Source organism: Bactrocera tryoni, unplaced genomic scaffold (genome assembly GCF_016617805.1).
Source record: "Bactrocera tryoni isolate S06 unplaced genomic scaffold, CSIRO_BtryS06_freeze2 scaffold_25, whole genome shotgun sequence".
NCBI lineage: Eukaryota > Metazoa > Arthropoda > Insecta > Diptera > Tephritidae > Bactrocera > Bactrocera tryoni.
Window position 1 is genome coordinate 8,625,156 of NW_024395977.1, and position 26,370 is coordinate 8,651,525.

Sequence of the window (26,370 nt, forward strand, 5' to 3'; positions counted from 1 at the left end):
AAGATAGACGAAATTATCTACAACTTCAATATTATGACTGTCAACAGTGACGTGAGTGCCAAGTCGCGAGTGCGACGACTGTTTGTTTGATGACAGGAGATATTTCGTCTTGCCCTCGTTCACTGCTCTGCTTCCTTGTCCAGTCTGGAAAAAGCAGAACTAACGGCGCGGGTGTTGAGGCCGATGATATCAATATCATCGGCATACGCCAGCAGCTGTACACTCTTATAAAAGATGGTACCTTCTCTATTTAGTTCTGCAGCTCGAACTATTTGCTCCAGAAGGAGGTTGAAGAAATCGCATGATAGGGAATCACCTTGTCTGAAACCTCGTTTGGTATCGAACGGCTCGGAGAGGTCCTTCCCGATTCTGACGGAGCTTTTCGTGTTACTCAACGTCAGTTTACACAGCCGTATTAGTTTTGCGGGGATACCAAATTCAGATATCGCGGCATAAAGGCAGCTCCTTTTCGTGCTGTCGAAAGCAGCTTTGAAATCGACGAAGAGGTGGTGTGTGTCGATTCTTCTTTCACGGGTCTTTTCCAAGATTTGGCGCATTGTGAATATCTGGTCGGTTGTTGATTTTCCAGGTCTGAAGCCACAGTAATAAGGTCCAATCAGTTTGTTGACGGTGGGCTTTAATCTTTCACACAATACGCTCGATAGAACCTTATATGCGATGTTGAGGAGACTAATCCCACGGTAGTTGGCGCAGATTGTGGGGTCTCCTTTTTTATGGATTGGGCATAGCACACTTAAATTCCAATCGTTGGGCATGCTTTCGTCCGACCATATTTTACAAAGAAGCTGATGCATGCTCCTTATCAGTTCTTCGCCGCCGTGTTTGAATAGCTCTTGTTGTTTTTCAGGCGGGCAATTGCTATTCGAACTTCTTCATGGTCGGGTAATGGAACGTCTGCTCCATCGTCATCGATTGGGGAATCGGGTTCGCCTTCTCCTGGTGTTGTGCATTCACTGCCATTCAGCAGGTTGGAGAAGTGTTCCCTCCATAATCTAAGTATGCTCTGGGCATCGGTGACTAGATCACCTTTGGGGGTTCCACAAGAGTATGCTCCGGTCTTGAAACCTTCTGTACCCCCGCGCCTTTTTTTTTGTAGAATTTTCGAACATTACCCCTGTCGGCCAGCTTATCAAGCTCTTCGTACTCACGCATTTCGGCCTCCTTCTTTTTCTGTCTACAAATGCGTCTCGCTTCCCTCTTCAACTCTCGGTATCTATCCCATCCCGCACGTGTTGTGGTCGATCGTAACATTGCGAGGTAGGCAACCTGTTTTCTCTCCGCTGCGAGACGACACTCCTCGTCATACCAGCTGTTCTTTTGCACTTTCCGAAAACCAATAGTTTCGGTTGCAGCTGTACGTAAGGAGTTTGAAATGCCGTCCCACAGTTCCTTTATACCGAGTTGTTGACGAGTGCTCTCAGAGAGCAGGAGTGCAAGCCGAGTAGAGAATCGTTCGGCTGTCTGTTATGATTGCAGCTTTTCGACGTCGAACCTTCCTTGTGTTTGTTGGCGTGCGTTTTTTGCTGCACAGAGGCGGGTGCGAATCTTAGCTGCAACAAGATAGTGGTCCGAGTCGATGTTAGGACCTCGGAGCGCACGCACATCTAAAACACTGGAGACGTGTCTTCCGTCTATCACAACATGATCGATCTGGTTGGTAGTTTTTCGATCCGGAGACAGCCAGGTAGCTTGATGAATCTTCGTATGCTGGAATCTAGTACTACAGATAACCATATTTCGAGCCCCGGCGAAGTCGATCAGCCTCAATACATTTGGGGATGTGTCATCGTGGAGGCTGAATTTACCGACCGTAGTGCCAAAGATACCTTCTTTACCCACCCTGGCGTTAAAATCGCCAAGCACGATTTTGACATCGTGGCGGGGGCAGCTCTCATAAGTGCGCTCCAAGCACTCATAAAAGACATCTTTGGTCACATCGTCCTTCTCTTCCGTTGGGGTGTGGGTGCAAATCAGCGATATGTTGAAGAACCTCGCTTTGATGCGGATTGTGGCTAGACGTTCATTCACCGGAGTGAATGATAGTACTCGGCGACGAAGTCTCTCTCCCACCACGAATCCCACACCAAGCTTGCGCTCCTTTATATGGCCACTGTAGTAAATGCCACAAGGATCTACTCGTCTTTGTCCTTGTCCCGTCCATCGCATTTCTTGGACGGCGGTGATGTCAGCCTTTATTTTCACGAGGACGTCAACCAGTTGGGCAGCGGCACCTTCCCATTTAAGGGACCGGACATTCCAGGTGCATGCCCTTAAATCGTAGTCCTTATTTCGTTTGCCGTGGTCGTCATCAAAAGGGGGGTCTCTCATCCGAGGCTGGTTGTTACTGTTCATTGGGGGTGTTTTTTTTACGTGGCGGGTCCCAAACCCAGCGCACAACCCTATGTAGGGGATATTTCGCCTTCTCACTTTAGCTCGCCTTCAAACGGATGTTCTTAGGCTACCCAGAGGATACTTGGTCAAAGACCGGAAGTAGTGAGCTGCTTGAGGCATATGTAAAAGAATCGTTTCTGGCCACTCCCAAGTGAATGGCGATCAGAGAACTTTCCTCACTTGCGTGAACTTCTACACATGACTCCATCCTGCGGATACCACAATCGAATATATAAAGAGTTATATTTCGTCGAAATTAAAAATGGACGATACATGTATCCAAAACTGTAATTTCAAATACGACAGGGATATTTCGTCTTTTAAGATCGACATATCCGCTGACAATTTTCCATTGCTATTTGACAACTTATTCTGGCCATCCGGGGTCTTTGTGCGCGAATTCGAGCGTAAACGTGATAAACCCCCTGTAGTTGTCCCTAAAATGCCAAGAAAACCCGTTGATACAAAAAACTGATTAACAATAATTCGCTGAGTATTTGTTATCAAAATGTTAGAGGTCTTAATACAAAACTTACTGTATTTAAATAGCATTATTTGTAATTTTAAAATCATTCCTTTCACAAAAACTTGGCTAAAGTCCCACATTTTTGATAATGAAATATTCAATAGCGAATTTGAAATCTGTGGATAAGACCGTCTGAGCAGAATAGGAGGTGGTGTCTTGTTTGCTGGTCAGTCTTCGATTCCATCTGATGAAGTCGATGATCCGCATCCTGGCTTAATAGAATTTAAGTGCATTTGAATTTACCCTAATAGTGGTCATATCTACTTAATTTTATCTTATATACCGCCTCAATCGTACTTATCTGTATATGTGCTGCATGCTTCTTAAACAAATAACGTTTTCTCCATTTTCTCCATCTACTGATTCCATGATTATTGTAGGAGATTTCAATTTACCGTGTGTATAACGAAAATCTATTGATTATGTCATTCCTGTTAGTGCTTGCTTATGTTTTAACGAGTTCTTAGATGTATTGTCGAAGTTGGGTCTTAACCAAATTAATTTAATTTTTGTTTGATAAGTTCTTAGATCTGGTTTACGTTGATAACATTTCAATATTCTTTGTGGTCCGATGTCTAAATCATAGCCAACTTAGTTCATAACAATACACAAAACCTTTGTTCTCGGTTCAACTTTGCGAAAACTAATTTTAAGAAGATTTATTATGAACTTTCTAAAGTAACTTGGCCATATTACAGTGAATTTAGTTCTTCCCATTTTAATGAAACTATTTTAAATTTATTTGAAAAATATTTTACGAAATGTGTTGTTACTCGAAGAATGAAAAATACAAAATAGAAAATGTGGTACTTTTAAACTTAAAAAAAAAAATGGTTTAGTTGTTGAATAATCAAAATATTCTAAATTGCGTCGACAATTTGCTGAACTTAACAAAATATGTTATAAAAATTATATAAACAAGGTAAAAAATAATATTATAATTACGTAATCCAAAATTGTTCTATGGTTTCGTCAACTCCAAACGCATGATTTCTAATTTTCCGTCCGCGATGAAATGTAAGTTTACTATATCTAATGACAATCACACAATTTCTAAAATGCTTGCTGAATTCTTTAGGTCCAATTACTCTACTACTATGTCAATGTCGTCTTATATCTCGTACAGCTTATCGTTCCATCGAATGCGATATTCGCCGTGGCCAACGCGCAAAGGACCATAAATCTTTCGCAGAACCTTTCTCTCGAAAACTCGCAACGTCGACTCATCAGTTGTTGTCATCGTCCAGTCCTCTGCACCATATGGTAGGACGGGAATTATGAGTGACTTATAGAGTTTAGTTTTTGTTCGTCGGGAGAGGACTTTGCTTCTCAATTGCCTACTCAGTTCGAAGTAGCACCTGTTGGCAAGAGTTATCCTGCGTTGGATTTCCAGGCTGACATTGTTGGTGGTGTTTACGCTGGTTCCCAAATATACGAAACTATCTACAACTTTAAAGTTATGACTGTCAACAGTGACGTGGGAGCCAAGTCGCGAGTGCGACAACTGTTTGTTTGATGACAGAAGATATTTCGTCTTGCCCTCCTTCACTGCTTTGCTTCCTTGTCCAGTCTGGAGAAAGCAGAACTAACGGTGCGGGTGTTGAGGCTGATGATGTCAATATCATCGACATACGCCAGCAGCTGTACACTCTTATAAAAGATGGTACCTTCTCTATTTAGTTCTGCAGCGCGAATTATTTTCTTCAGCAGCAGGTTGAAGAAGTCGCACGATAGGGAGTCGCCCTGTCTGAAACCTCGTTTGGTATCGAACGGCTCAGAGAGGTCCTTCGCGATCCTGACGGAGCTTTTGGTGTTACTCAACGTCAGTTTACACAGTCGTATTAGTTTTGCGGGGATACCAAATTCAGACATCGCGGCATAAAGGCAGCTCCTTTTCGTGCTGTCGAAAGCAGCTTTGAAATCGACGAAGAGGTGGTGTGTGTCGATTCTTCTTTCACGGGTCTTTTTCAAGATTTGTCGCATGGTGAATATCTGGTCGGTTGTTGTTTTGCCAGGTCTAAAGCCACACTGATACGGTCCAATCAGTTTGTTGACGGTGGGCTTTAATATTTCACACAATACGCTCGATAGAACCTTATATGCGATGTTGAGGAGGCTAATCCCACGGTAGTTGGCGCAGATTGTGGGGTCTCCCTTTATGTTGATTAGGCATAGCACACTTAAATTCCAATCGTTGGGCATGCTTTCGTCCGACCATATTTTGCAAAGAAGCCGATACATGCTCCTTATTAGTTTTTCGCCGCCGTGTCACAGCCATCGGCCCCCGCTCCTTTGTTGTTCTTCGGACGGGTAATTGCTATTCGAACTTCTTCATGGTCGGGCAATGGAACGTCTGCTCCATCGTCATCGATTGGGGAATCGGGTTCGCCTTCTCCTGGCGTTGTGCGTTCACTGCCATTCAGCAGGCTGGAGAAGTGTTCCCTCCATAATTTAAGTATGCTCTGGGCATCTGTCACTAGATCACCTTTGGGGGTTCTACATGAGTATGCGGCCTTGAAACCTTCAGTTAGCCGCCGCATCTTTTCGTAGAATTTTCGAGTATTTCCTCTGTCTTTCAGCTTATCAAGCTCTTCATACTCACGCATTTCGGTCTCTTTCTTTTTCTGTCTGCAAATGCGTCCCGATTTCCTCTTCAACGCTCGGTATCTATCCCATCCCGCACGTGTTGTATTCGATCGTAACGTTGCGAGGTAGGCAGCCTGTTTTCTCTCCGCTGCGACACGGCACTCCTCGTCGTACCAGTTGTTCTTTTGCATTTTTCGAAAACCAATGGTTTCGGTTGCAGCTGTACGTAAGTAGCTTGAAATGCCGTCCCACAGTTCCCTTATACCGAGTTGTTGACGAGTGCTCTCAGAGAGCAGGAGTGCAAGTCGAGTAGAAAATCGTTCGGCTATCTGTTGTGATTGCAGCTTCTCGACGTCGAACCTTCCTTGTGTTTGTTGGCGTGCGTTTTTTGCTACACAGAGGCGGGTGCGAATCTTGGCTGCAACAAGATAGTGGTCCGAGTTGATGTTAGGACCTCGGAGCGCACGCACATCTAAAACACTGGAGACGTGTCTTCCGTCTATCACAACATGACCGATCTGGTTGGTGGTTTTTCGATCCGGAGACAGCCAGGTGGCTTGATGAATCTTCTTATGTTGGAATCTAGTACTACAGATAACCATATTTCGGGACCCGGCGAAGTCGATCAGCCTCAATCCATTTGGGGATGTTTCATCGTGGAGGCTGAATTTACCGACCGTAGTGCCAAAGATACCTTCTTTGCCCACCATGGCGTTAAAATCGCCAAGCCCGATTTTGACATCGTGGCGGGGAAGCGCTCAGAAGTGTGCTCTAAGCGCTCATAGAAGGCATCTTTGAACACATCGTCCTTCTCTTCCGTCGGGGCGTGGGCGCAAATCAGCGATATGTTCAATAACCTCGCTTTGATGCGGATTGTGGCTAGACGTTAATTCACCGGAGTGAATGATAGTACTCGGCGACGGAGTCTCTCTCCCACCACGAATCCCACACCAAACATGCGCTCCTTTATATGGCCACTGTAGTAAATGTCACAAGGACCTACTCGTCGCACCTTCCCAACTAAGGGTCCGGACATTCCAGGTGCATGCCCTAATACGGTAGTCCTTATTTCGTTTGCCATGGTCGTCATCAAAGGGGGGTTTACTTATCCGAGGCTTGTTGCGTTTTTTCATTAGGGTTTTTTTCTTACGTGGTGGGTCCCAAACCCAGCGCACAACCCTATGTAGGGGATGTTGCGCTTTTTCACTTTAGCTCGCCTTTAAACGGATGTTTTTAGGCTACCCAGAGGATACGTGGTCAAAGACCGGAAGTCGTGAGCTGCTTGGGCCATATGTAAAAGAATCGTTTCTGATCACTTCTAAGTGAATGGTGATCAAAGAACTTTCCTCACTTGCGTGAACTTCTACACATGACCCCATCCTCCACGGTTTTTAAATTAAGAAGAAGAATTACTTTACAAAATCTCCAAAAAAATTTCCGCCAGCACAAGTTACGCCCGTTTTCTGTAATTAATGCACCCACCATTTCCGAAGCAGACGTTTTATATCAGTAAAAGAACAATCATTTAATTATGGCCCAGATATGTTTCCCTCATGCTTTCTTAAAAAATGTGCCAAATATATATACCAACCCTTAGCAAAACTATTTAATTCAACTCTTTCAGTCGTGGTGTTAGTGTCAATAACCACCTCTTTTCGCTTTTTTATATTAAAATCCACGCCATCTACCGACAGTCGCGTGAATTATCATGAATGTTTGTACCTTTTTTGACAAGGTGTGACCGGTTAGCGGCATATTCGATGAATAACAGTTCATTTGTTTTGATTTGAAAATTGCGCTAACGTACATTCTAGGCTTATTTCCTTCTATAGGGAAAAAGTCATTTATAATTCCTTTACATAAGAGTGGATTTAGATCATCTATTGAAAACGATAGGGGAACAGCAATACCTAAACTTTTTGAACCAATTATAACAGACGACATAACCTTTCGGATTTCTCCACAAATTTCTTGTTCTCAGCACGGTTTTCGTAAACCGAAATCTACAGAAACTAATTTGCTTGAATTTATATCACATGTATCAACGGGCTTTAGGGAGAATAAGCATACTGATGTTATATACACAGATTTTAGTAAAGCTTATGATAAAGTAAGCCATTCAGTTCTTTTGAATAAACTTCATCTTCTTGGTTTTCAGCCAATATTTTTTAAATGTGTTGCTTCTTATCTTAGTAATAGAATTCAACAAATCATATTTAACGATACTTTTTCTGACATAATCAATGTTCCTTCAGGCGTTCCTCAATTTTGGTTCAATTCTGTTCTTGTTATTCATTAATGACATATCTGCTATTAAGTATTCAAGAGTTTTATTATATGCTGACGATGTAAAACTTTTAAATCCTATACTTCAAAAAGCGAACGATGTCAGTTGCAAACAGACTTAAATAACCTAGTTTCTTCGGGTGTTAGAAATGACATGCCATTGAACCTTAAAAAATGTAAAACGATGTGCTTTTCACGCAGATCTGTAGACCCTACTTCATATGTAATACAAAAATTTAGGTTGGAGCAAGTATGCAGTTTTGTTAATCGGGGAGTAACTATGGACCCCAAGCTCAATTTTAATCTTGACGCATCTTCCACGGTTTTTAAAACTAAAGGCACTCTTAGTTTTGTTAAACGTTGGTCTAAAGAATTTAGAGATCCGCTTACCACAAAAATTCTTTTTACATCTCTGGTGAGGCCTATATTAGAGTATGCTTCTGTGGTTTGAATCCCTAGTTACCAAGTCCATTCGGATAAGTTAGAGTCCGTTCAAAAACAATTTTTACTTTTTGCCTTAAATCATTTGCATTGGGATTCCAGGTTAAATCTTCTCCCTTATACTAACCGTTTAAAACTTATAAATCTCCCTACATACACTCGCTTTACTTTTAAAATTTTCTAGAACCAATTTTGAGTTAAACGAACTTTAAAAATAATAAACTTATTTTAATCTAGTTTTTATGCTGAGCAGCTTAAGATCGCAACGCTTAAAACTCTTTTACCTTCTATGGCTCGGCTAATTCCGCTCGTTTGCGGATTGCGCACCTCGCGGCGGTTGGGCAGGAGGAGAGTAATCGTTGGGTACTATTATTATTACAGTGCGAATGTAAATAAACTATAAATTTTTATTAAAATTGTCATATTTTCATTTTGAGTGAACATTACAACTTTGATCTTATTAAAGTTTGAAAAGTTGTGTATCTGTACTTATGAGTATATTTGGGCTTGTCATAAGGATTTTTTTATTCTATATTAGTCTCAATATACAATTAATATCACACTGTGTGTTAACTTGGACTAACAGAACTAATCTATGCTAACTTCGTTAGTATTCCAATACTATGTAAATATAATTTAGATTATCACTAATAGCTTTAATTTGATAGTTAAATTGTTCGTTAATATTTTTCTGATCATCTATTTGTTCAATTGCAATATTGCCGTTAACTGTGTTTGCTTCTAATATCCACTCTATTTTGTGACGATCTTCGTCATCCATGATACCATAAATATATTTAGATCATGTCCCTAGAATTAATCTTCTTTTCTAAATTTTATAAAGTGAGGATTTGGATTCGAGCTGTCATCATTGAAATTGTACAAATTATGATGAGGTATAACATAGTGAACGTAAAATAAAAAAATTCTCGACGATAAATTGCCATGGAGTGTTGATTAGTAAAGAACTTCAAGAAATTGCTAATTCCGATAATAAGTAGTAAAAGTTTCACATAGTCTCATAATGTTCAGAGTTGTAATTGCGTAGACTTATTTTAGTATGCAATCCAATAACAAATTTTTTACACTAGCATAAAAATTTATGATTTTACGATGCTTTATGACACGTTAAGAGTTGACCAATTGTTGATATCACATAGTATAAAACAAAGTCGCTTTCTCTTACGCTATATCCCTATGTGTGCTTAAATCTTTAAAACGCAATGGATCTTGATGCGGTTATTTAATAGTTAGCGTGATTGAAGGGGAAGATTTATATGTATAATAACAATTAAATCGTGAAGAAATACTATTTTTTAGGTTTCTAATGTGATGTCGTAAATAATTAAATTTTCCCCGCTTACATTCCAAACGCAGGCTGAACCCTACGAGATTTATAAAATAATGTAGTAAGTATTGTACACAATGAATATCTGATAATCCGACCGTGTACTACCCCTAATATTAATAGAATTAAATAAAAGAAACGAGGAATGAAAATCGTTGTGCGCTTAAACTATTAAAGTACTATTTTCAATCTCAAATTTTTACTTGAAAGCAACCACTATTTAAGGTTGTCCTTATGGACCACCCTCTCTCTAATGAAAACAGACGTTCCCAGGCCTGCATGAATTGTTTCTTCTGTGCAGAGGCTAGTTAACTTATTTCTTAATCTATATTCTTTACAAAAACTGTTTCGCCTACCTCAAATACCCTGTTTTGACTATTCGGGTTGGATCTTTTAATGTTATCGTGCTGGGCTTTCGCAATTTTATTTTTGATGGCTTGCCTATGCTCGCTGGACGCTGCTTGCATTATGTTGATGGGTGTTTGGTCTGTGACCGAATAGTATCAACTCGACTGTATCGTCAGAAATTTTTATAGGCAAAACGTTCTGGTTACGTCTGCGAGTGCGCTGTGAAAGCGTTCCACTTGGCCATTTGAGCAACTGTGTAGGGGTGGTGTGTTCATAATGTCGACGTCGTACCCTTTTTATCAGGGCCCTAATAGTTTTGTAGCTGAACTAAAAGTAGCTTCGTTAAACGCAGTAAATTGTCTTGGTCTGTGGGAATAAATTCAACAGCTGAATAATGGGCGGTTTTACATCCGTTATTGTGCGAGATGCCAGTGGTTGTACTTTGGCGAATTTTGAGATTTGTCAATGCAAGTAAGACAAATTTTTTTGTCAGTTAAAAGGATATCAATGTGCAGTATTTCTACAGCGTATGATGGAATTAATGTCTCCTCAAGCATTTGTTTTTCGGTGTGCCTATCGGAATAATTTTACGTTTACTATGTCTGTGTTAATAGTGGCCTTATTGTTTCGAATAGGGTGTTTGTGTCTATGAAATTTATAAGGTGACGAATTTTCGGCCAAAGAGTATGATAACTCGTTTCAATGGGAATTTTGCTTTGCCTAGTTTTTAGAACACTTGCGTTGTCTTCATCAATGAATGACTTCCATGGTTTGATTTTTGCATTGGTGTTTCTATGCGAGACGGCAAAAGTAAGGAGCTGGTAATCAGTGAAAATATTTATTTCTCTTGCTTCATAGAGGTCACAATAGCTAACAATCATTCGTGGCGTAGTGTGTCTCTCTTTTCTTTTGGGTGCGTGAAACCATGGAAATGGGTATGCCTCCTTTGGACAGAACTTCACCAATGCCATCTATGTAGGCGACAGTAGTTAAATCAAAGGACTGCCTGAAATCTGGGTACATAAGTATGACAACTTCTGATGACAGGATATTCCTCAATCTTTTGAAAGCATTACGTTGAGTTTCGTCAAACTCAATCGAGAACTTTTTGGAAATAGAATTTTGAGAACGTTGGTTAAGGGTCTTGCTATTGTTGCGAAGTCCTTAATAAACACTTTATAGTAACTAGCTAAACCTAGAAACGACCGCAGGCTGAACAAATTTTTTGGCTAAGTTTATTCTTGTATCGCCCTGGTCATTTAGGGGTCAGTTTAAACGCAGTTTTTGGTCACTAAAAAGCCCAAGAATTCGATGCTTTCTTTAAATAACTTAGTTTTATCGTGTGCTACTCTCATGTTTGCATCGGCCAAGCATTTTAAAACTATCAATATGTTGCACATGGTCAGTGTCGTTTTTAGAAAAGATTAATTATTACGTCAATACATAAACATAACATACATATTTCAGGATGTCATCGTTGGCTCTTTAAATCTTGCTTCCACGTTTTTCAAGCCAAAAGGCATACTCGTATTTCTCGCTATTCACTGCGAATTGCGTTTTCTCGCGGTCTTGTTCCGTTAGATAAATTTGGTGATACCCGTAGTCGTAAAAAATGTTGCCTTTCCTAAGTTCGCTAGTACCATTGGATATGGGCCGGCTATAGTTCATTCATTTAGTTTCCTAAAGTCGATTATCAACTGTTTATTTCGGTTTCCATTGCTGTCAAGGCCTTTTTTGTCAACAACCCATACAGGGCTGTTGTATGGGGACTTTGATGGTCTAAAATGATACCAACTTTAAGTAACTGTTTGATTTCGTTGTACCATGCTTTTGAATTCCTTTGTGATGGATGTCATCCACATCTGTGAAGTTTACACTGTCACAGTAATGATACTGTAATTGCTCGGATTTGTCATTGTAATTAATAGTGTTGTTACGTAAGTTCAATGATATTTCTGCTTGTATTAACCAGTCGATTTCTATAATTGCATCAAATGAGTTAAGTATGTCTAGCACGAAGATTGGGGAGATTTGGCCACGAATTTTCATAAGGCACTTACTAGTTACTTTGCTCGAACTGTGTATCGAGTTTACGGTGAAAGGGCTTTCGACGGGAATTACTTCTTGGGGCTCCTTTGTAGGATTAATGTAATTTTTTGCCGCCCCGGTGTCAGTTAATAGTTTTATATTTTTCCCATCCAGCTGTAGCTTGATATATGTACATATGGCAGCCTTGAGCTTTCTCTAAAAATGCAGTGAGCAATTGTTGTTGTTGTTGTTGTTGTAACGGATTATCAAACCCCGTTAGGATGGTAAGGGTTATCCATGTGGTCGTAGACGTCATCTAGCAGGAGGCCCAGGAAACGTGCTGTTTCGACGGGGTCGGACCAAAGGGAAAGGGGTGTTAGATGAGTAGGGTTGGCAGGGCATGCAAAGAGGTGGCCAGTGACATACAGAGACTCGTTGCGTGCAGGACATATATTGGATATGTCGGGGTCTATTCTGGATAAGTAGGAGTTTAACCTGCTACAATATCCAGAACGAATGGGGAGTGAAGGAGCCTAGACTATCAAAAGTTATACCTAAAATCTTAGGATTATTGACAGTCGCAATTTTGACGCCATTGACTGCAATATTAAGCTCAAGTCAATACTCCTTCGTCCAGTTCGTAAATATGGTCGCTGTGGATTTGGTGGGGGAAAGTGTTAGGTTCCGTGCAGTGAGGAAACGAGAAAGGTCGGAGAGGTAGCCGTTTACCTTTGAATATATGCCATCGATTCCATTGCCCGACGTCAATATCGTGCAATCATCAGCGTACGAGGTTATGGAAACTCCCTCTGAAGGCTGTGGGAGTTTCGAGATGTAGACACCACTCTGCGGAACCCCCTGTTTAATTCTTCTCAGTTTAGATGTTTCACCTAGAAATAGTACGGATGCTTGTCGACCGCTCAGGTAGTTCATGGTCCACCTCTTCAGTCAGTTTAGTTTTCTCGATGTCCTGCAGTAGCGTTGTGTGGTTGACTGTGTCAAAAGCTTTCGACAAGTCCAACGTGACGAAGATCGTTCTCTCACAGGGTGGACATGAACTATCTGAGCGTTTGTGACGCTAAGTGCTGTGGTGGTGGTGTGCACTTTTCGGAATCCGTACTGGTGGCGGGCTAGGTTAGGGTGGTGAGTGAAGATCGGGAGTAGCAAGGCCGCAAGTGTCTTCACTACTGGGGAGAGGAGAGTTTACGGACGATAGCGATAATCGCCTTTGTCGCTTGATTCACTATTGTCTTCGATTTCGATTACAGCAGCTTCCGCAGACTGTTCATATTCTTGCAAATCTGGGGCGCTCTGAACAACATGGTTCAAATAATTTTTTTTTCTTCCAAAAATATTTAAATTTTCTTCAGTTTTAGTAAGGCAACATTGACATTGTTGTGTAAATCAGCAGTTTTCTATGTCGCTGTCGCCTTTAAAATGTTCAAGAGACTGGCTTCAAGACATTAACAGACAATGAAATTTCTCTATCGTCCAGTCGTGTCCTGCAATCAAGGATGAAATGATATAAGACTCACTGTTCTTTCATTCGCTTTCCATGATTATCAAGATAACGAACTATGAACGGCTGGTATCAAAAAGGGCGGAATGTCAAAAATAAACCTGTGAAAAGTAGCTGATTAAATCACAGCGGAATGACGGAAAGACACAAATAATTTGGAAAACGTGTAATTAATTTTTTTGGTACTAATTGTAATAAATGCGAAATATTTGCAACGTTAATCATAAAATCATGATATTTTATTATGTGTTGTATTGTTTCTTTGTTATAGTTTTATATACTATTGCAATATGTTGCTACAAAGTATAAAAGTTTTGTTCACCCAACGGTTGTACGTATCACCTAAGGCTAATCGACATATATATATGGTTATCTATATATAAATGATCAGGATGAAGAGACGAGTTGAAATCTGGGTGACTGTCTGTTTGTACGTCCGTCACTCATCGTATATTGACATTGTTAAGAACTACTAAAAGCGCAATAAATCAGTAACAAAATATGCCAGAAACACTGAATTTTACACTCGTTATTGTATGAGAGGGCTTTATGGGAACCGTTGTATAAATTGGACCATGAGCGTGGCATCTCCCGCTTTTTGTTGAAATTACATATCTCGGGATCCGTCCGACCGATTTCATCAAAATTTAGTTTGTGGCATTCTTCTCATATTCCTATGTCACATTGTGTACACGGCCAAAATCGGACTACAACCACGTCTACTCATTTGATTATTTCACTTTCCAGTACACAAATCAGGAAGTAATTGATATAACGGGATAAAACTTTGCACTAATAATATACTGTAGAATAGAATAGAATAGAATTTAATTGAGGTATGCACTGCGACCTTGGGTCTATTGTGCCCTCTCCTAACTCACAGGGACTCACCAAGCCCCAGCAAATTGATAAATTCTAGTATTTTGCTGGGAGCAAGTGAGTTGATGTGATCTCTATCCGGAAACATGGTTCCAAGGACCTTAGACCTTCGTCTGCAGACTGGGATACAGTCGATTAGTAGGTGCTCCGGGGTTTCAGGTTCCCTGTCGCAGAACCGGCAGTTAGGGCAAGGGGCAAGTCCTAGGTTGAATAGGTGCTTTTTCAACTTGCAGTGGCCGGTATAGAAAGCGACCAAGAGCCTGAGTTTAATCCTTGGGAGGTTGATTATCGATCTAAACCTTTTAAGGTTGTACCCCCTATTAGCAACTTGGCATGCCGCATACCATGCGCCCGTTGCCAATGACCTTCTCTACCCACCCTCTCTTCCTTACGGAGCAGCTCCTTTATAGTGTGGGGGCCCACCCCAGTGAAAGTATACAGTATGCTAACTTAGACCAAAAATTGCCCAAATCCAACCAAAACTGTCAGTCAGTTGTTTCAGTATCAATAGTTGACTTTTACCCGAAAATGTATGGGATATACAATCGAAATTCAGAGAGAATTCCTTCCTGTCAATAGTAACCATCTATATTAAAAATTGGTTGAGTCGGGTCAATACTTCCTTGCCAACTGTCACAACTGTAAATACTTTCGAACTTTCGGGTGACTTTTTACTGCATATATCGAAAAATATATGAGAATATCTCAATGAAAATGCAAGAGCGTGTTTTACATAATAGTTTATCTTTTTGCATAAAATAGATACAATTTGGCAAAAACTTAGCCTAGCCCCATATAAGATATATCAAGATTTTCGAACATCCATATGATTGGTGATTGTATGTGAGGTACCTTAGTGAAACTCAGGAAACATTTTTCAGTATGTGGCGTGATAAGATAGTTCTGTTGTATATTTTGAATCTTTTAGTTCTGGTTCAGTATTTATTTATGGAAAAAGAACATTATTGAAGTTTTGCACTGCGACTTATAGTATGTGCTCTCTTCTCTATCACATATGGTCACAAAGACCCAGCACTGATAAATTTCAGGAACTTGTTGGGCGCAATGAAGGTGATGTCGTCCCTGTCTTAGATGAAGCCAAGAGCCTTTAATCCTATTCTACAAATTCACTATCTCCCCACCAATTTTAAGCCAAATCGGTTCAGCCGTTCTTGAATTATAAATGGTGTAACTAATACGACTTTCTTTTATATACTATAAAAAGAAAAAAACAACAAACACATGCGGGGGCTGTAGCATATGAAAATTTTCATTAGCTCTGCTCTGCTACCGCTCCCAACTTTTTGCTACCGTAACGCCAGAGCATAGCGCAGCATTTTATTTTTTGCTCACGCTACAGCTATAGTTTTTTATCTAACAAAACTCGGAGCAGAGTAGAGCACATACTTTTACATTGTTATGCTAAGGTTCTGCTGTGGCTCCCGACAAAGTGAGAGCGGTAGCGATAGCATAGCAATAATTCCAGAAATTTTGCTGCTACGGAGTAGTAAATGAAAACCCTGGTTAAAACCTCTTCAAAATATCGTGTATTTGTACACTATTAATCTGTATTTAAAATTTGTCGCTGATATTGATCGAATAAAATATGTTTTCCTTCTATTTTTTTAGGTTAATCCAGACTACTTCAACCCACAAGTGGAAATACAGAATCTTTCAACACGAGATGGGTGGCTCACTCGATGGTTCTATAAAAAATGTAAAGATAACCGGAGTTGGTGTTAGTTAAGAGATTTCAGCTAGTCATTAGAAAATTTTATTCCGTTTTAAAATACTAAAGTTTAGCTAGAATACATTTGTCGAATATTTTGCAGTTATTTATTAGCATTTTTTACACAACTTATTAAACATGATTTACATGCCTCACAAAGTTTGATGTACATCAAGTATTATCTTCTTTATAAAAATGAAACGCTATTTTGTTATGTACTCGAAGAAATTAATCAATTACTCTTTGTAAGATAAATTTAAAAATTGAAAAAAATTAAGATATTATTTTTTGTCGAAACATTTCAAAAACTAACCAAATAAAAATGCATCTAAAGCGTAAATCAGATAAAACTTGGGTTACCATCCCCACCACAAAGATTATAATCGCAGTATAGTAATAGTGAAAATGCTTTGTGTTGGTATTATTAATAATCTCTGATATTTATTCAAGGGATTCAGCGTGCGAATCCGCAGAAAAAAATTAGTTTTATAATAATATTTTATTTTTTACAAATGTTAGTTTCTGCCCTTATTTTGATTTTATATTGCTACCCCGCTATTTCATCCAGCTAACGACAGATTGATACATATAAAACTAAATGACAGCTTCAGTACAAGGCCTTGATATTCTGTGAAGGTTGGTCTTGTATCTATATGGGCATTACTCTATCAACGTCACGTCAAAAGAGTTTTTCAGCCTTATTGTAAATGTCATGTAAATAAATTAATACAATAACATGTACATCATTTTCGAAAAATTCATATTAAGAATTTTTTGTGAATGAAACTTTCCCAATCTGTCAATCATGTTTTGATTTTGATTTGGTCACATTGAAAAACTTATTAATTTATTATGCTTTTATTTAGAAAATTTAAATTTTTCTTCATTTTCCAGCAAATACTTTTAAGTTTTGAGGTCGAAGTTTGTAACACCCAGAAAAAAACGTCGGAAGTCCTATAGAATAAATATATACATATAGTACACATATGTCGGAATCCCATTGTCTTCGGTAGACATGTTTGCAACGTAGCGAGTTTCGGTTTCACACTTACACTTCACAATATTTTCTCTCTTCACACTATTAACTCTTGAACACGACTTCACTAGATCAAGTCCTCAACTCGACTGACTCTACGTCGTTTTCTTCCTTTTGAATTTACCACCGAACCACGCTCGACGATAGCGACGCCACGCTGTCGTCCCGCTAAAACGGTACTCCTTGAAGAGACGACATGCAGACAACCACACTCGACGGTGGCGACGCCACGTTGTCGCCCCGCTAAAGCGGTACTTCCCAAAGCGACAACATGCAGACAACCAATCACAGTACAATCAACGGCTGATGCAATTATGAGGAACTTAGTCTTCTAATGAAATTTCCTAAACTGTATACACATACACTAACACACGCATACCAATATCCACACACTATTAGGGTCCCGATGAAGGGGGTGTCCAAAAAGGGTGCTGGTGTTTGAACCAGTATAGGGGACTGCGTTTTCTTGGACCGACCAGCGGTCGTAGTATCGAGTTTTTAAGCCCACGGAACGATTCGGTGCAGGGCCACATCAGTTGACTCACGGCCGTTACGGGGACATCGCTCCGTCCGGCGGCCAATAGAGTAACTTGTTCTAGTCAATTGGCTGGGGGTGTGGGCTGTACCACTGCGATAGCGCCTTAATCGACCGCTTGGGTGGTCGGTGCTACTGATCGGGTCGGCACTGGAGGCGCATCCTCCGGCGCGTACAAACGCACGCCCCCGAACTTTGGGCGCTCTAGCTAAGATCTAAGCTACCGGGGGGGGTCGGTAGGTCGCAGATAGCCGAACGGCCTGTAGTAGCAGGTTAGTTGCGAAATAAGTCAAAACGAATAAGCAATCCCCGACGAGGAGCGGCAGGAGTGAAGGATGCGACATAAAAGCTAGCAAATCCGCTGAAGCTCCTGTGACTGTGGCGAATCGTCACCGTCACACAGAAATATGTGTCCCCTCATCATGTTTGGGCATGATGACAGAAAAGTAAAATCCAGGCGCGACGGACCCATAATGGGCGGCTTCCTGGTCAGCGTCTGTTCACCATGTTAGGTGCGGCTGATATTACAACTTGACCGGTACACAGCGCGGCGCACTGGGAGTCCTTGGTTATCTTAACAGCGATGTCTTCCACTGGTAGGATGAAAAAGGTGATGTGAGCTTGCTCTGCCGAGGTGTCAGATGCGTGGTGTATCAGTAAACAGCCACTTCGGTCCCTGGTCAGGGAGTGTGCATTGGGCGCAGGGGTAGTATCCTGCGTTGCCCCGGGCGAGCGCCGGTCCGTCCGTGTTTTCCGGGACTGGTAAAGCGAAGGACAGGCCTCAGGGAACTGGGGTAGGAGCATGGTTTCCAAGGGTACACCCGTTCCTGTCTATTTCGGCCCGCCCCCCTACACACGATGCGCTGTAAAAAACAAACGAATGGAGAATTTTTTAAACAAAGATAACACAAACAAAAGCAGCAGTGTACAAGACTGCTTGACGAGCTACGGTATTCAAAGCCCTGTCGGTAAGATACCAGAAGCGGAACAATCTAGGATAACGCCGAGTAGTTCTTGCGTCGAAGCTGATCCCTTTAGACTAGCACCAAGATTGATGCGATCACCTAAACAGGGGCTCACCGTGGAAAGGCCTGAAAGAGCGAGATCGTCACCACCAGCGCTGCAAGACAGCATGCCTCGAGAGGAACTTACGCAATCAAAAGGGGACATTATGTCTCAGCTGGGAGGTGTGATCAAGAAGCTAACTGAAGCAATGAAACTGCCTCAACGCTTGATCAACAATCAGATACGTGATCTGTTAAATTCTGTGACGAAGCTCCACGAACGCGCCCAAAGCGAGTTCAACAACGCAATCAAGGCAACCAGACGAAATGTACTTTTAAGACACGCAGGAGTGGATTCAACGCCAAAAAGGCCCCGCGAGGATGAGCAACTAGCGCGCAAAACTCTACCGAAGAAAAGAGCAATTCAAGAAGGAATGCAAAAGAGGCCCACTACTAGCAAGAGGAATGAAGGCGACATTCCTACAAAAGAAAGGAGAGAGGATGGAAAAGAAAACGATTGGATTCAGGTGATGCGCAAAACGTCAAACACAAAGAAGAAGGCTGTTCATGTCCCACGTCCGAGACCGGACGCGATTATAATTTCACGCTCCGGAAACATGTCGTACAGCGACATACTTAGAGCTGTCAAGAAGGAGGATGCCCTTAAAGAACTTGGAGAGGACGTGTCGCGCATCAGAAATACGGCAAAAGGCGAGATACTCTTGGAAATGAAAAAAGCGCAAATGACAAACACGGGTACATATGAGAGGGAGATATGTAAGGTGTTAGGTGACCAGGCACAGATAAGAGCCTTAACCCATGAGGTATCGGTAGAGATCCGTGACCTAGATGAGGTAACAACAAAGGAAGACATCGTAATTGCAATTCGATCGCAAATTAATGAGCTAAGCTCCTTCAGGGAAAGCTCAATTAAAAGCATGAGACAGGCATACGCGGGTACGCAGACGGCGGTGATCAGCATTCCGGTGTCGGACGCAAAAAAATTAATTGATGCACGTAAAATTAAGATTGGATGGGTTATATGCAGAATAAGGGAGAAGCCGAACCTTAGAAAGTGTTTCAGATGCCTGGAATACGGACATCTGGCGAGGGCATGTACCAGGGAGGATGATAGAAGCAAGTGTTGTGCAAAATGTGGTGAAACGGGGCACTTCGCAAAAGAATGCGACAAAAAACCGTCCTGTGCGTCATGCAAATCAGAAGGAAAAAAGGATACGGATCACCGAATGGGAAGTTGGAAATGTCCCCTCTACCAAGCGGCATGTAAAAAGGCGACATGAGAGTTGTACAAATCAACCTAAATCATTGCGAAGCGGCCCAAGAGTTACTGAAACAGACAATCTACGAGAAGAAGATAGATGTGGCGATAGTCTGTTAGCAGTATAAAAACATAAGTGCTGGTACCTGGATTACCGACAAAGAAAGCAAAGCTGCCATATGGGCCTGTGGGGAAAACGCCTTCCAGGACAAGCCGCTCTTAGGGAAATCATACTACACGCGAGCAAAAATAGGCGGAATCTACTTACTACTACTACACCAAATGTGATAGCAGGCGACTTTAACGCGTGGGCAATCGAATGGGGTAGTAGCAAGACAAACAGGCGGGGTAATGCTCTGCTCAAAACGTTCGCCTTACTAGATGCTGTGCTGCTTAATACGGGAGGTAGAAATGCCTTCGAGAAGAATGGCCGCGGATCTATCATAGATATTACGTTCGCAAGCAACTCACTGGCTCGATCTGCACGTTGGAAAGTGTGCGACTTCTACACACATAGCGATCATCTTGCCATTATGCTTGAAATCGGCAAGAAGCCGCGAAACCAAAGCAGTGTAAAAAAGCCGCGGAAAAAAGGATAGAAGGTGGAAACGCTAGATGAGAACATCTTCGACCTCATGTTGGATGAAAAAATGGGTAGCTCGACCGACTTAGATCGACAAGCTGAAATGCTGGTAAGTCACGTAAATAAAGCTTGCGACGCGGCCATGTGTAGAAAAAGGCAAAACACACCCCGAAGGTCCGCATACTGGTGCAACGAGGAGATTAGTGCACTAAGAAGCGAGTGTCATAGAGCGAGACGCCTCTCCCAAAGAAGCTTAGGTACGCCAGAATACACAGGACTGCGCGAATATTTTAAAAGAAAGCGAAATGAGTTCAAAAAGGCTATCAAAAGAAGTAAGACCTTAAGCTTCAAAGAACTTTGCGAGAAGGTAGATGAAAATCCGTGGGGAGATGCCTATAAAATAGTAATGGCAAAGGTCAAGGGGGGTAAAAACCAGGCACCAACCTGTGCTACACTGCTAGAAAAGGTGGTGAAAACGCTTTTCCCATCGCAAGAGCAACATACGAGCAGAAGAATACCATCCGTAGTCGAAGTTTTGTCAATCGACGAGGAGGAGGTAGTAGAAGTGGCGGAAAGATTCGGCAATACAAAGGCGCCAGGACTTGATGGCATCCCAAACAAGGCGCTTAAGATTGGAGTTAAACACAGCAAGAAGGCCTTCGCTGAAATTTTTTCTAGGTGTCTAAACGAAGGCGTTTTTCCAAGAGTATGGAAGAAACAGCACCTGGTTCTCCTCCAGAAGCCATACAAACCGGCGGGTGAGCCGGGTGCATATAGACCACTTTGTATGATCGATACGATGGCCAAAATATTAGAGAAGCTGATCTGCAAACGTCTGGAACGTCACCTAGATGGAGAGCTGCCTGGCTTGTTTGAAAACCAATTTTGTTTCCGAAGACATCGATCCACCATGGACGCAGTCGGAAAATTGACGGACATTGCGGCCAAGGCCATAGAGGGAACCAGGTGGATGCATGGCGAAAAAAAATATTGCGCAGTTGTCTCACTTGACGTCAAAAATGCTTTTAATTCTGCATCATGGCCTCATATAATTAGGGCTTTGGAGGCAAGAAACACTCCGGGATATCTACTAAGGATAATCAGTAGCTATTTGTCTGATAGACTACTACTGTATGACACCGATGCCGGCCCAAAGAGCTACGTGGTGACAGGTGGAGTACCGCAGGGCTCCGTTTTGGGTCCGTTACTTTGGAATGTTCTATACGACGGGGTGCTACGCCTACCGCTGCCAAAAGAGGCTCAAATAATTGGCTATGCGGACGACATTGCTGTGACGATAGTTGCTAAGGAGCTCTCCCAAATCTAAAACCTCTGCAATGCGACCACAGCAAAAATTAAGGACTGGCGCACGGAAACTAAGCGCAGCTGGCCGGAGAAAAGACGGAAGCGGTGCTTATTACGAGCAGGAAAAAGCTAGAAACATCGATGGATACAACATTACAACTCAAAACTCCCTGAGATACCTTGGAGTCATAATTGATACGAGATTGAACTACAAAGCGCATGTTGAAAAAGCCTGTAGCAAGGCAGCTACTGTTACAGCGGCCCTGTCAAGAATAATGGCTAACACTGGTGGCCCTAGTCAAAGTAGGAGAGCCCTACTAGCTAAAGTAAGTCAGTCAACACTGATGTATGCGGCCCCTATTTGGGGGAATGCACTGCACCAAAAAACAAATGCCAACAAGGCAAAGGCAGTGACTAGGCTATGCGCCATGTGGCCAGTGCATTCAGAACGGTCTCACATGAAGCGGCCAGTATCATATCTGGTCTTATGCCTCCGGGCTTAATGGCCTCAGAATTACGTAGAGTCTACCTAAAATCTAAAGCTATGAATAGGCGTCTAACAGATGATGTAAGGTGGATAGAGGTGTATCTTCAGCGGGCAATATGAATCGTGCATGCTACCTGTCTAAGGCAGTATCTTTTAGATTCCTCCTCCGACACAAAAAAAAAAAAACACTATTAGGGTGCGCCGACACGGCCATCCTGACCAATACACGACCTCGTGCTATTTTACCAAAGATGCTTTGTTACCAATTAACCAACTTATAAAGTTTATTCAATTATAACTTCTAAACTATCATTATATTATCATTAAACATTCAGGTTTCACATTATGTTATCTGATGCGCCACACGCCATGATCAAAACAATTGTTTTGCACTTGTGCTTGCATTATAATTGCAGATTCCATTATTATTACAATTTTCATTATTAGCTCTGAAGTCACCTGTACTGTCTCTTTGAACTTTCAACTTTCTTTATTACTGTCTCTTTCAACAGTGTCTTTCTAAACTTCTTCATTACCGTCTCTTTCAACAGTGTCTTTTTCAATTTCTTCATTACTGTCTCTTTCAACAGTGTCTTTTTCAACTTCTTCATTACTGTCTCGTACCAATTCTCTTTCATTAGGGCTAAGCCTATATGGTCTTCTTTAAACAATTTTTCTTGGGTTTACTAATTTAATTTTCATTTCACCCGGAATAGCTCTACTAAAAGATTTTGAATATTTTTCCAATAAATTTTGTAATTTATCTCTATCTTTCCCAACAAGGTACGTATTTAATTCACAAAATTTCTCATCATTTGAACAATAAGCTTCCAGTTTTTGATATAATAATTTCCAATTTTCCTGGTGATATTATAACATTAAACCCAGGGGGCAGTACTTCTCAACCAATAATAATATCATTTTTCAAATATTCATTGTCCAAAACATGAAACAAAACTTCAATATGGTGTGGACTAAATTTTACGTTGCTAAGTATCTGTAATGTGCTACATATGCCGTCACTACCAATACCCTTTAACATCACAACATTGTTAATTCTCTTACCAACTAATTTGATACTTATCTTTTGTTTTATTAATGAACATTCCGCTCCAGAGTCGAAGGTGATTTCAAAAATTTTGTCTATGTGGTTCAGGCATCCTTTAGGTACTGCAACGTTGCACTGTTCCACTCGCTTTTTATAGAACACTTTTATTAAGCTTTTTCTGTGATAATACACGCATTTTTTTTTTGTTTTTTTTTTCTTATTTTTATTGAACCACTTTATTTCCTCTTTGTTTTACTTAACCTACTCACTTCTCACATATTTTATCACTTTGTACACCTTCGCCGTAAGCGCTTTCTTTTTCACTTTGCATGAACTTTAAAATATTATTTACCGCAGCACTTTGCACAACTCTTTCATAGTTAATGATCGAAGCAGTTATACTCTATCGCCCGTCTGTCCGTCCAACCACACACTTCTCACAAATGCAACTCTGATAAAAGTAACTGCGCACATTATCTTCTTCTAAGTACTTTTCAATGCACAACAACACCAACAACCCTATTTGCACGAGTGCATCCCAAGACAGCTCCGGCATTTTCTCAACTCGGCCCACTTACTTGCAACAAGCCATCCTGCAACGCTTCTATCTGCTTCGCGTATCCATCCACATTTCATGCTTTGTCTGGGCCGAATTTGAGCAGTTGCACAGACCTGCTCCGCCCCGCATCAGTCACAGTCAGATCCATGGCCCGCACAATCAATTTTCCACTCTGCAACTCCATCATGGTACACCATGGTCCATCCAATGTTTGAGGCAGATTGGCAGATCCCACTTCTGATGCCGGAATCCCATTGTCTTCGGTAGACATGTTTGCAGCGTAGCGAGTTTCGGTTTCACACTTACACTTCACAATATGTTCTCTCTTCACACTATTAACTCTTGAACACGACTTCCCTAGATCAAGTCCTAGATCAAGTCCTCAACTGTGCCTTTATTTCCATCATCACTTTCATCTTTCTGTTGTCTATCCTGCTAGTTTCACATTGAAAGAATGTAGGGTAGAAGGTCCTACGTCTTGCCGGTCTTTGTTTTTGATCGTTTTGCACAGTTTTTTTATCTTACCAGACCAGTGAAGTAATAGCTACACCGGCGGCACACTAGCTAGCATACCCTTACATATTACAATAACATTGCATGAAAATTGAAGATGACGGTATTTTATGTAATATTTTTTTTTTGCAATTAAATGCGAGCTTCAATACACGAGGAATATGGCGAAAACATTACCAGTAGGACTGCTAGACAGCGGCTTTTGGAAAGCAAGCTTCCAAAAGTTACACCCAATAATCGAAAGGCGATTATTTCCTCTTTTTTTCTCTTTTTGGAATTACGTAGTTCCGAATGACAAATCTAAATTCAACTTATACGGACCTGATGAAAAAACTTATGTGCGATACCCCAAAGTATTAAATGAAGAGGTTAAGTTCGGCGGTCGAAGTGTTATGGTGTGGTATTGATTTACGAAGCATGGTGTTGGTCCTATAGTGCAGATAAAGGGCAAACTAGATTCCGTAGAATATCAGAACTTGCTTGAAAATCATCTCGTACCGTGTTTGGAAGACTTACCGTTATTTCGTCTGTGATTCAGTGGCTTCAAAATCAAGCAATTTTATTGCTGAATCGGCCTGTCTTTTGCTGCTATTAATTTTTTTTATAATTATTGAATTGTTTTCTTTGAACACTGTTTACTAAATGTTAATACTTCAATTCCCCCTGGTATTTTTATTTTTTTTTTTTAATTTTCCGTTAATTTTGGTGCACATGGGAGGGTATGCTAATTAGTGTGCCACCCTTGTATATAAATTATTGGCATAAAAATCAAACAGCTTGAATGGACACACATTGGATAAAAGTTGACAATGACTGGTTACTCCTTCCCAATCTGAAATCGATTTCCATGTTGGCCCTATACTGTTGAGGAATCACGTAACTTCCTCCAAACTGCATGCATTTCTCCCTTGTTTTCTATTTGAGATCACTTTCCTACATCAGAATAGGAAAATGTTGACCAACTAAACCTTAGTTCATTTAAAAAAATCGTTAGAACAAATTTCTAGTTTCGCATAAAAAAATACAACTAAAAATTTTCGAATATTCAGTATTTATGGCTAGAAAAAAAAATCAAGAAATTTTTCCAACGGAAGTGGCATTCATGCCTTACAAAAAGACAGGTGTGGGCTAAAACTCCCCGCTCCTATTCCGTTTAATATACATATCTTCTAAATCACTCAAGTTATATGTAATAACAAAATTCGTTTAAGGCAAATCTTTTTGCCATTCTCACCACTCTGTAATAATGGGTAGATTCGGGTTATTATCCCGTCAAGTCTCCATATAACTTAATTTTAAATTCCTCTGATTCTTACAGTTTCCAGTGTACAAATCAAAAAGAAATCGGTGTGTTTGAATAAAACTTTGCCCGAATAGTGCACTTGAGATGTGCCGCCTTATGACCAACAATTTTCAAAATCGGATCAAATATTTTCAAACTCTCAAATAACGAATACTTGAACCCTGTTCTTAATGGGAACGTTTTATCGAAAATAACGGCCAATCTGGAAATTCGGAAATTTTTATAAAAGTATGCCTGTATGTCAAAAATGGATTTAATCGGATGTATACTTCCCTTAGCCCACAGTACCTATAGAAAAATTTTAGAAGTTCCACTTGATTTTATATATGTATATCGGCATATATTTTAATTATCTTAATAAAATTCAGAGAGTTTTTTTTAATAACGGTGCATCTTTGTGCCTAAAATAGAAAACTTGCTCTGGATCCCATGAAACTAATACCAGGATTTTAAAACATCTTTAATTTTAATCTTAAATATTCAAAACATATTGTATTTTCTTCTGTTTATTTCTAGAATAAAGTACTTTTCTATGTAACATCATTTAGATAGAAATTACCTAGATGGAAAGGCTCATGGAGGAACAGCAGTGTTGGTTAGAAAACGGTTAAATCAC

The 26,370-nt window shown here is 40.7% G+C and overlaps 2 protein-coding genes across 2 annotated transcripts in view; both read left to right on the forward strand.

Moving 5' to 3' along the window:
• LOC120780313 (probable tubulin polyglutamylase ttll-15) overlaps nucleotides 1–16,479 on the forward strand; it is a 39,918-nt gene extending 23,439 nt beyond the window's left edge. Inside the window, exon 4 of the mRNA XM_040112605.1 lies at nucleotides 16,003–16,479. Coding sequence (XP_039968539.1) covers nucleotides 16,003–16,116 — 114 coding nt within the window. The 3' untranslated portion in view covers nucleotides 16,117–16,479. The remainder of the gene's footprint in view (nucleotides 1–16,002) is intronic.
• Nucleotides 16,480–18,475: 1,996 nt separating this feature from the next.
• LOC120780445 lies at nucleotides 18,476–25,828 on the forward strand. Its single transcript, XM_040112719.1, has 2 exons — nucleotides 18,476–19,433; nucleotides 25,770–25,828. Exons 1-2 carry the CDS (start codon nucleotides 18,476–18,478, stop codon nucleotides 25,826–25,828), a joined length of 1,017 nt encoding a protein of 338 aa, XP_039968653.1.
• Nucleotides 25,829–26,370: the final 542 nt, after the last annotated feature.